Source organism: Brassica napus, chromosome C4, assembly GCF_020379485.1.
Source record: "Brassica napus cultivar Da-Ae chromosome C4, Da-Ae, whole genome shotgun sequence".
NCBI classification, from domain to species: Eukaryota; Viridiplantae; Streptophyta; class Magnoliopsida; order Brassicales; family Brassicaceae; genus Brassica; species Brassica napus.
Genome location: NC_063447.1, coordinates 27,552,664 through 27,564,795, shown reverse-complemented (window position 1 = coordinate 27,564,795; position 12,132 = coordinate 27,552,664). Strand labels below are relative to the sequence as shown.

The 12,132-nt window shown below is 29.5% G+C and overlaps 1 protein-coding gene across 1 annotated transcript; it reads left to right on the top strand.

The window, feature by feature from the left end:
* Positions 1-8,330: 8,330 nt before the first annotated feature.
* Positions 8,331-9,958, top strand: LOC106394973 (cytosolic sulfotransferase 1). Its single transcript, XM_013835516.3, has one exon. It carries the CDS (start codon positions 8,652-8,654, stop codon positions 9,621-9,623), a length of 972 nt encoding a protein of 323 aa, XP_013690970.2. The 5' UTR covers positions 8,331-8,651; the 3' UTR covers positions 9,624-9,958.
* Positions 9,959-12,132: the final 2,174 nt, after the last annotated feature.

The window sequence follows — 12,132 nt, the reverse complement described above, 5'->3', positions numbered from 1 at the left end:
CTGTTGTTTTCAAACCTTTTTCAGAGAGACTGCCCGTCTGTTTTGCTTGAGGACAAGCAAAAGGGTAAGTTTGGGGGAGTTGATATACCATGGATTTTACCCACTTTCAGCCATGGTATATAAATGTTTTAAGATATAATTATTATATTTTGGAGTCTTTTTAGAGTATTTACAGGTTCTGATACGTTCTAGAGAAATATGGTGATTTTGGAGCCTTTTGAGGTGCAGAACTGCACAGACGCGTCAGATGTCTAGCTATGTATGGAGACCTTCCTACAGTTAGCTTGAGGCCATATTTTGAAAAAAGATATAGCTTTGAGTTAGCTTTCTAATGCCGCCAGTTTGAGGTCAATCAGCATCATGTAGCAGGCGTTATGCCCGTTTTACTGAAGAGTGGTCAGTCTGCCTCGCGAGAGGAAGCTGTCGAGGAGATGAAGGACTGTCGATCGATGAAACAGCATTGATGTCGATCGACAGTGATGTCAGAATATGGGCTGAGCATATTTTATGACCGCTGAAGCCCAGAAGCAACCACAAATTACCAGAATACCCTTGGACGACCTAAAACCCTATTTATGTGTTTTCTAAGCCATTGTTGACGGCTAAGCTTTCTTTAATTCATAGTTCTAGGTTAGCGGAGAAAGGAGGAACTCCTTCAGAGTCCTCCTGGAACTCCCTTGGTTTCTTTATTTTTTTTAATCTATTTTATTCATCTATTTTTTCTATGATTTTCTGTGACAACTTCATGTCTGAATAGATCCACCTGTTAGGTTTAGGGTTCAGATAGGCTATGAGGGATTAGCCCCAACTATAGATTGCTAAGTTGTGATATTCATCATTAGAATTGTCATTAAAGTCTGTTTCTAGTTTAGCTAGCTAGAACTTGATCTAGAAGTTGTAGGTTTAGGTCATCACTTGAATCTCACACTGAATCCATCCTATCTGAGCTAAGATTGCTAGAGTAGGCGAGAGCTGATCTAGGAAGCTTAGTGAGAATATTCAATCCTCGCATTAACGCTTGACCAAGAGCGTCGATCGATATTCCAATCGAATAATCGGTCGACGTTTCAACAAGTGTATCGATCGATATTCCTATAGAATAATCGATCGACACTGATCAATAGACAGACCAAGAAAGCGAAAGCCTAATGGTTTGTTATTAAGTGTTGAGCTCTATAATATCATGCATACAATCCTTCCATCAACACCCAATCAAATCAATCGAGCAATTGCCTTGCCCATAAACTTGCAACTTTACATTTAATCATTAAATCAACCTAGCTTAATCAATCTGATTAGATTTATTTGGTTCCCTAGCTCTCTGTAGATTCGATCCGTAAGTACTACAATTGAATCTCTTATTTGAGAGAGTAAAATCACTCTTTAGGGTAATTTGAGTGATATCATAGAACGTAATTTAAAATTTTAATTTATCAAGTTTAAAAAAAAAATACCAATTTTTGTATATAGGTGTTTTATCAATTGTTTCTATTTTTATATTTTTTGGACAAAAATTGTTTTATACCTAGGGACCACTATGTTATTTTTTGTTTCATTTTGGCAGTTTTCCCATTAAATAATTAGCAGACTTCTTGAGAATTTTTCCCAAAGAAGACTTCTCGAGAATTTTTCCCAAAGAAGACTTCTCGAGAATTCTTCTCAAAGAAGACTTCTCGAGAATTCTTCTCATAGAAGATTCTCAAGAAGTGTACTACTTCCTATGTTCCTAAATGTAAGATGTTTTACGGAAATCTGATGTTCCAATATATAAGATGTTTTCATTTTCCTAGATAACTTTTACTTTATTAAAAAATGTGTATCCAATCACATTTTAATAGTCTATTTTATAATTGGTTGAATAACATTAATTTATAGTTTTAATGATACTTTCTAGACAAAAATGTAGTTTTCTTAATATGTGTGTTTCTACCTAAACATCTTATATTTAGGAACAGAGAGAGTATATTTTTATTTCGAGATTTGGTGAACCCTTGATTTTGCTCTGATAACACCAAATATGGTCAATTACAAAATTAAACTATACAAACTTCTTGGGACACTCCGGAGACTTCATATGACATAAAGAATTGTTATTTAGAAGTCTACTAATAGCAGAGTTCTCCACAAGTTTTCTATGAAAAAGTCAAAATTTTGCATAATTCATGTTGTTGCAAAATTAATCTGATTATCAAAAAAGACTTCTAAAGAAGCCTGCTACAGTAAAATCATTTTTTCCAAATAGAAAAGTAAACCAGGGATTAATGGTCTGACTGTTCAAACGCTACGGTTGCAGTTGCAGGTGCAGGAGTTTGCGGATGTGGATGGTTGCGGTTTCAAACGTTATAAAGCTTTTTGTATGACTAGCACAACGTTTGAAAATTGTTGCGTTTGAGCAGATTTCTTTAGAAGCATCATTTGTGAATTTGTAATTGTAAAAAGAAACGAAACATGAGACTTCTAGAAAAATTTGCTCTGAGAAGAGAAGTCTCTTCCGTTTATTTTAGTAAACTTTCATTTTCTCCAACTTTAAAATGAACTTTTAAGACTTTATTTTTATTTATTTGTCAATATTGAGGCTCATGAATTAAATTTACAACCTAATTGTGTATAATTATGAGGGTAGAAATTTTCTTATTTATTTATGTTTCCAACTAATAAGAGCATGTTTTTTGAGAAGTCTTTGCTTTTTAATTTAGTAAACTTTTATATTTTCTTCAAATTCAAAATGAGTTGTTAAGATTTTCTTCATCATTCATGTATATTTGTCAATTGCAGAGCCTCTGAATGAATTTTATAACAATGTTTAATATGCTGAGATTATTAGTACTTTTGTTTCCTTATGCTTGTAGCTAACTAGGTGTTTTCCTGCATCATGTACAGAAATAAAGTTTTAAAATTATATTTATAAATAAATTTTTGTTAATTTTTTGGTTTTATTATTTGCGTACAATATTTAATGTAAAAATGTAAAAATTAAGAAAAAAATAAATAATTTTATTTACACATATATATATATATATATATATATATATATATATATCTTGGAAATATTTTTATTTATTTATTTTGGTTAATATATATTAAATAAAATTCTATAAAAGTAAGAAAAAGTTTGTTATGTATAATTAACAAAAAATAAAATTAAATAATATTTTTTAAAATTTGTAAATATTAAAAAGAAATAATCATAATATGATTAGAAAATTTTTATTTTTGAAAATGCATAAATTTTTTAAGATTTGTTTCAGTAATAAAAATTATAAAATTATTTAAATAAAATTAAATAAGATTTTCGAAAATTATTGCATATTACTATATTTTTGACTTTACTATTTATTGTTATATTAATGATGATTTATAAGTTATTACTTTATTCTAAAAACTTACCAAAATTATAAAACAACGTTAAATGTAAAGGTCCATGTCACAATTAGTCTAAGCCATGTCATCTTTATTAGTATGTCATGTCATTATTTTGTTTTCAAAATTAATTTGGTGATGACATGTGTCAAAATCACTTGGTAAATAATGTATAGGGATATGAGTAGACTTCTTATTATATTTTTTTGAGCATGATACGTTCATGTTTTCTAATATAGTATAATGTATTTTTGAACATAAATTTGTGATTTCAGATATTTGAACTTATGTATTAGGGGTGGGCGTTCGGGTACCTGTTCGGGTTCGGGTCGGGTATTTCAGATTTTCGGGTATTTCGGTATAGAGGTGTAGAACCGTTCGGGTGTTTCTGAACTTCGGGTCGGGTTCGGGTATTTTTAGTTCGGATTCGGTTATTTCGGATCGGGTTCGGATATTTAGATTTTGAAAAAAAAAATTAAATTTTTCATATCTCAAATTTCTTGTATTAAAAAATATAACTTTCACTTAACTAATTTTTTATTTTTAATAGATTGAATGGTTAATAGATTTGAACATAACATTTTCAAACTAAATAGACATTAATTTGGTTATTGTTTTTAAATTTTGGATGTAACTTTTTGTTAATTCTTGAAATAAAAAGTTTGACATGCATTTTAAATGAGTAGCAAATCATTTTCTCCGTCATTGTATGTATATCATATGAACTTAAAGTATGTGTAGTATCAATATAAATATTTTATATAAAATGATAGATGTAACTAGAAATATAAGGTTAATTATACATATGTTCGGTTATCTTTGGATATCCATTCGGATATTTAGATTTTGAAAAAAAAAATTAAATTTTTCATTTCTCAAATTTCTTGTATTTAAAAATATTGTATTTAAAAATATAACTTTCACTTAACTAATTTTTATTTTTAATAGATTGAATGGTTAATAGATTTGGACATAACATTTTGAAACTAAAAAAACATTAATTTGGTTATTGTTTTTAAATTTTGGATGTAACTTTTTGTTAATTCTTGAAATAAAAAGTTTGACATGCATTTTAAGTGAGTAGCAAATCATTTTCTCCGTAATTGTATGTATATCATATGAAGTTAAAGTATGTGTAGTATCAATATAAATACTATATATAAAATGAGAGATGTAACTAGAAATATAAGGTTAATTATGCATATGTTCGGTTATTTTTGGATATCTATTCGGGTTGGGATATTACCCGTTCGGGTTCGGATATCCAATCTCTCCTAATTCAATACCCATTCGGATATTTTGCTACTTCAGTTTGGATTTTGGTTCGTATTTTTTGGATCGGGTTAGGGTGCGGCTTCGGATATCGGGTAAAGTGTCTACCCCTATTATGTATTATTTGTTTCGTATGTTGAGCTTTGTGATATATTTGAAATTTGTTATGTTGAACTTGTGTCAAATCTTATTTTGCTATAAATTTGTATGTAATAACTCGTAACTTTTTGTCATCATTTTATTTGTCATGAACTTTTTGTCATCATTATCTACCAACTTACATAAAATTGATAGGGAGACAACACAAGAAAAACCCTTTAAATTGTTTAGAATGAAAACATTAGTTTATGGTTACATGAACTCGAAAGACGGAACAAAACATTAGACAAAGAGTTTTTTTTTTTGTATTGGATTTGAGACAAAGTGGATGTATAAACAATCCAAAGAAGAGACTATCTCTACATGTTTTCTCACTGTACATTCAACAGTTGAAGTGTTCATCATAAAGTTTGTCAGTGCATAACTCTGTTGCATTCGGATTTCTTTGAAAATTTTAGTTTCCTTTTAGTTTAGCACACTTCTTGGCGAAGAATGCCCGAGAAGTCTGCTCAAGAAGTCTGTTAACGAAGTCTGATATATCGTCCTCAAATCTAAAAAATCACCATATGCAAAAATATATAAAACAGTTTCAAAATAGAGGAAAGCTTCAAAATAGAACTTTTTATACTTAAAATAAAAAGAGAACAAACAAAATAAGTTAAATATATATTTTTTATTTGAATTTAACACACAAATATACTTTATATTGATTGGAACTAGAAGTTTTACAACTAAAATAATAGCAAAACCATATATAATCATAATAAGTTTGAATATATCGTTGTATTTGGTATCAACACACACAAAACAAATAAAACATCAAAATTTAAGGATTTATATCTTACTTTTGAGAGAGAAATATGGAACAATGAAAAATATAATTTTTGATCTAAATTAATAAGAAAACAATCATATTAAGTACAACTATAACTTTATTTGGCCAAGAAAACAAAAATAATTACTGAAAAATGAAATCTTACAATTTTGTTAGTTTGCATAGTAGACTTCTATAGAAGTTTGCTAGTGAATTGGAGTTTAGCAAACTTTTAGAGAGGTCTCCTAGTGAAGTCCGAAGTCCTATATATTGTCCTCAGATATGAAAAACCTGCATATCAGAAATTTTATAAAATGATTTCAAAACAGAGAAAATTTCAAACTAAAACTTTGTAAGCTTAAATAATAAAAAACAATCACATTAGGTTTAAATCTATAATTTGATTTGAATCAAACACAAAATAAATACAAAAATACACATTTAAAATTTTAGATTTAAGTTTTTAGAAGGGAAGATGAAATCACGAAATAAAAAAAAAACCCAGCAAAAAACGAAAAAATTAATGAGAATCACATGAGATAAAAAGATGATAAATTGATATAAGTTTTGGTGCTTTCAACTTCAAAGAGAATAGAGAGAGGTTAGAGATTTTTACAGAGAAAACATCACGTTTTTATTACATGCATAAGAGGGAAATATAGAGAATGTGTCAAAAAATTATATAAGGAAACAAAATTTCCAATTAGATTAAAACAATTGGTGTCTAAGACTTAAAGAAGTATGCTAGTGTATTACAATTTAGTAGACTTCAGAAGAAGTCTCGTTACCCTAAATTTCTCATACGTTCAAGAAGGCTTGTAAAGAAGTCTACTGGTGAATAACTTCTTAGCAGAATTCTTAAGAAGTCTCCTAACCCTAATCGCTAAAATTATATAGTTTTACTCGATTGAATAAACACTTCATCTTATGTTAATCCATACAAAAGTAAACACTTATATGTCAGATTTTAATTTCAAAATAATTATTTAAGTATCTAAAATCTAACCTTAAAATACAAAATTACTTGAAAATATGTTACCAAACGCTAACCAATTGTCAATCATGACTTAATCAATATACACTTATGTATTTGAATTTTTTTAATTAAATTTAAATATGCCTGACTTAAAATTGTCTAAATGTACAACATTTCAATTTATTTTCATCACAGTATTTTTCAAAATTTTATAAATTAGTTTTAAGATTAAATATTTGAGTAGACTTCTTGAAAAGCCTCGTAAAAGACTTTATAGTCTCGAAAAGATTTCTCAGGGCTATAACTCGTAAAAGTGTCTGCAATCTTTTGTTTGGTCATAAAGGGATAGTTATAATTTCAACTACAATTTAGGTTTTTTTGCATTTGATATAATTTGGGAGTATATATTTGCATTCAGATTCAAATTTTGGGTAATTTTTGTCCAAATTTCCTTTCAATTCAGTTATATAGAAATCCAAGGTAAGATTATAGTTTTGGCAAACTTCTTCGGAAACCACTTATAAAGTATATAAATCCTTCACTAATACATAAAATCAACTTATAAATTGTTTAATACACAGAACTTAACACTTATATTTCAAATTCACATTTCAAAAAATACTTAAAATCCTAAATCTAATGTTAATAATACAAAAATTGAAACAAAATACAAACATTACTTGACTATATATTACCAAACCCTAACCAATAGACACACATAAGTTACCATATAAATTCTGATCTACTTAATAACTATTTAATATTTAAATTTTAGATTGCATGATTTAAAGTTGGTTATATTTACATGATTTATTTTTCCCTCATAAATGTCTATTCATAATTTATAAATAAATTATAAAATTAAACTTATAAGCAAGTTGTTGAGAAGTCTGCCAAGAAGACTTCATTGATTCATTGAAAATACAAAAAAAAAAAAAAAAAATTTGTTTCCTTATAAAAGGATACTTGTCGTTTTACTACCCTTTAAAATTAATTGTACATTTGATTGAAGATGAAATATATATTAGTAGGGATTACTGGTTGTTGTATTTTAATGGATTTGAAAATCCGAACTAAATCTAATGTTATTGGTTTTATAATTTTCAAATCTGTATTAAAATCATGTGTTATTGGTTTAATGATTCATAAATTCTATATCAAATCAAGTGTTATTCAATCGTACGGATTTACTAATATATTTGATTTTATAATGGATTTGTTTGGATTTTTTTGTTAAAAATATAAAGACTCAAATCCGAGAGAAAACCTCCGGATTTGCATATTTTACTTGGATTTATAAATACTACATGGATTTCTAAATCAATCAAAATATATAAACCAATAACACTTCATTACCATTCAAAGTCTAACTTTCTATTATTTTTAGTAACTCCCTCATTATAAATTGTGTGATTATAAAACTGATATTGTACACCTACCTAACTAAAGACAAAATACTGAGATTTTAGTATTTTAATAGTATCATAGATTATTTAAAACTCACGCATCACGTGGGATTTATTGGGAACTCAAATTGTTATTAGCCGTAATGGATACGTAAAAGGAATCAATTGATTCGAATAATTTTAAGTTTTAACTAGTATTATATATATACACCAACTAACCCATCCATATTTCAATATATATATTTTTCAAAGGGATGTGATCTATTTGTTAAATATCTTTTTTAACAGGAAGTAGTAAAATATGTTTGTCGTTATTACGAGCAAGTTAGATTATGTTTCGTCTTTTATTACTAGCTAGCAATATTTGTTTTCCGTGGCATCTTCGCTTATATGTACATATATATTATGATTTCGCTTGAAGCTTAAACACATTTTTTCGTAACACTAAGTCAAGAACCAACAAAAGAAATGGATCCGAAAGAGCTGCCGGCCAACATAAAAGACGACAAGATAAGCGAAGAAACCAAGAAGTTAATCTCTTCGCTTCCTTCACACACAGATTCCCAAGGGAAGAAGATCTGTCAATATCAAGGATGTTGGTATTATTACAACACCCTCCAAGACGTTCTTAATTTCCAGAGAGGTTTTAAACATATATATTATGATTTCGCCTGAAGCTTAAACACATCTTTTCGTAACACTAAGTCAAGAACCAACAAAAGAAATGGATCCGAAAGAGCTGCCGGCCAACATAAAAGACGAAAAGATAAGCGAAGAAACCAAGAAGTTAATCTCTTCGCTTCCTTCACACACAGATTCCCAAGGGAAGATCTGTCAATATCAAGGATGTTGGTATTATTACAACACCCTCCAAGGCGTTCTTAATTTCCAGAGAGGTTTTCAACCGCAAGACACGGATATTATCCTTGCTTCTTACCCAAAATCAGGTACTACTTGGCTCAAGGCCCTCACTGTCGCCCTCCTTGAGAGATCAAAAAGCCATTCTTCTTATGATGATCATCCTCTACTATATGATAATCCTCATGGCATTGTACCATTCTTGGAGACCGACCAGTGCTCAAGTTCTAACTTAGCCAAGTTCTCGGCATCTCGGAGGCTGCTCTCGACACACATGCCACTGCACGCGATGCACGAAACTCTCAAGCACTCTTCTTGCAAGATTGTGTACGTGTGCAGGGACGTGAAGGACACATTGATCTCGTGGTGGTTTTTCGGCTGTGCTGTTCATAAAATAGAACCAACCAGAAGCCTTCTCGAGTCTATGTTAGAAAGATTCTGCAACGGAACTATCTTTTATGGACCTTTTTGGGAACATCTCTTGGGCTATTGGAGAAGAAGCTTGGAAGACCCCAAGCATGTCCTTTTCATGAGGTATGAGGAAATGAAAGCAGAGCCTCATGAACAGATCAAGAGACTTGCCGACTTCTTGGGTTTTCCTTTTACTAAGCAAGAAGAAGATATTGGAGTTGTGGACAAGATCTTGGACCTTTGCTCTCTACGTAATCTGAGCAGTTTGGAGGTTAACAAAACGGGAAAAAGAAACAACTTGAATAACAAGGATTATTTCCGTAAAGGGGAAGTCGGTGACTCGAAGAATTATCTTACGCCTGAAATGGAGAAAAAGATAGACATGATCATCCAAGAAAAATTGCAAGGCTCTGGTTTGAAATTCTAGAGTTGTATGGTTTGTGTTTCCTTTGATGCAGAATAAAAAGAGAGTAGCTCCCGGTTTAATGTTCCTTAATAATTTGTTAACTTCAGTGCCATCCCTTTTAAGAAAAAATACTCTTTATCCAGTGAAACACAATGTTCTGTTGCTTTTAATTAGTCCCTCATTCATGCTTATTGTTATGTCTTCTATAATTGGTATGTTTTAAATTTCCCTTTTATGTGTTTTAAAATTTGAACTAGAGTTTGACCCGCACACCCGTGCGGATACGTTTTTTGATTTATATAATTTTTCATTTTGTTTATACAATTATTTTAAGAAATTATAACTTAGTTTTGTAAGTTGTGTAACTTTATTAGTAATGTTGGTGGGTACTTTTATTTGATTCTTGTTTATATGAAAAATAATTAAAAAATTTATTTACAATCTATAACATATATTGCATATATTATGTAAAGTGGTAAATGAAAAGCATTGCTCAATTTTCAAAACTCATTTTATAATAATTATTAAGGCTAGTATAATTTCTGGTTAGTTAAGAAAACTTCTCGGAATCAAAAGATTGATATCTTTATGGTTAGTGTGATTGAAATGAATTAAGGAATATTCTCTGGAATAATAATCACATTGATTGTTGGTTCCACTCGGTTACTTTCAAAAGCAAAATACTTTATTAAACTAATTAACTCAATACCATTCATTTGTAATTATAAAGATGAATTGAGGATTATTTCCAAATTGTACTTCTATTTTAATAGATTAGATAAATACTATTTCCTTTTTCATTTTTTTTTGGAAACTGTTACTGTATACCTAACCTAAATATAAAGTAAAGATTATATAACTCATATATCATGTGGGAACTCTAGCTGTAATGGATACTTGAAGGAATCAATTGATTCGAATCATTTTTACTATTATACACCAACTAACCCACATATCTAAATATTTTTCTTTAAAATATATAATATTCAATTTATTAAATATTTATCTTAAAAGGAATTTATGACAAAGCTAAGTTTGGGATCAAAACTTGTTAAGTTTTATTGATGATCATGCTTGGTATTTATACCAAGAAAAGTATTGCTAGAAAAGGAAAACCTAAAGTCAAAAAAAAAGAGAAAAAAAAGAATAATAAAATCTATCTAAACTAAGAAAATTTGTGCTCTCTCTACCCACCAAATCTAAGAAAATTAACTCCATACCCTATTTCCCCCCCTTCCCCCCCCCCCCCCCCCCATAAACATTTCCCTCCCTTCTAAAGTATTCCACTTCTTTTAGGGTATTCACCTAATTTCTCCCTAAACTAATCCAAACTTAGTCCATATGAATCTTAAATCATATAAGAATCATACTTCAATGCTCCCTCAAGAGGTAGTATAAATATCACTAATGCCTAACTTAAGAAGAAATGTATCTGAATTCCTAAAGTCCCAAAGCTTTTGTGAAAATAATCGTAAATTGATCATGAGTAGACACATAAGTTGTTTGAATTATTCCTTTGCTGATCTCATCCCAAACGAACTAACAAATAGTTTCCATGTGCTTAGTCTTTTCATGTAGAATCAGATTTTCACTTATATGTAACGGCGACTTGTTACTACAGCAAATCATCATTGGTACATTGTGATCAATGCCAAGCTTGAGAAGAAGTTATTTTACCCAAATAAATTCTTTGGTGATAGCTTTCTTTGCACAGAAATCAGCTTCGGTAGATGAAAGGGATACATCATCTTGTTTCTTAGTCTTCCAAGTGATAGGAGAACACCCAAACTGGATTATCCATCTGGCCGAGGAGCAACGAGAGATAAGGCATGCACCCCAATACGCATCACTAGGGGCGAAGCTACATAGGGAAAGTAGGGGGCAGTTGCCCCCCATAAAATTTAAAAATTTCCTTAAATGCTAAGAAGAAAATTTGATTGCCCCCATACAAAAATATTTATTGCCCCCCTAACGTAATCAATTCTAAAAATTCAGTTTAAACTCTCTATCATTTCCGTTTTCAAATGCCATTTAATACATTTGTGTTAGCATTATCATGTTGACTTATCGGATTTGCAAACATTAAACCATTGTTTCCATTTTTTTATAAAGAAAACGATTTTCTTTCTTCAACAATAATTTACTTGATGGTTTTAGTAAGCATCAAATAAATATTTATTCTTTCCACCACTTTTAGTAAGCATCAAATATGTATTTGTATTGTCATACCATGCATGAAAAAAACATATTTACATTTTTTATAATTTTCTTTTATTTTTTTAATTATAAACAACACTTTAAAAACTGCTTTACATATAAACTATATAATGAATTTATATAGTTGACAAAAATGTATTTATTAAATAATTTAATTATCTAATAATAATTTTATTTATAATAATTATTTGTCCCCAATGAATTTTTTTGTTATTGTACCTATACACAAGCTACAGAGATTTTAGAATAAAAGATTATTTAAAACTCATGTATCATGTGAGATTTATTGGGAACTCAAATTATTATTAGCTGT

Bases quoted from the DNA above. Each gene is read 5' to 3' on its own strand.
- LOC106394973 (XM_013835516.3), top strand. From the start codon at position 8,652: ATGGATCCGAAAGAGCTGCCGGCCAACATAAAAGACGAAAAGATAAGC.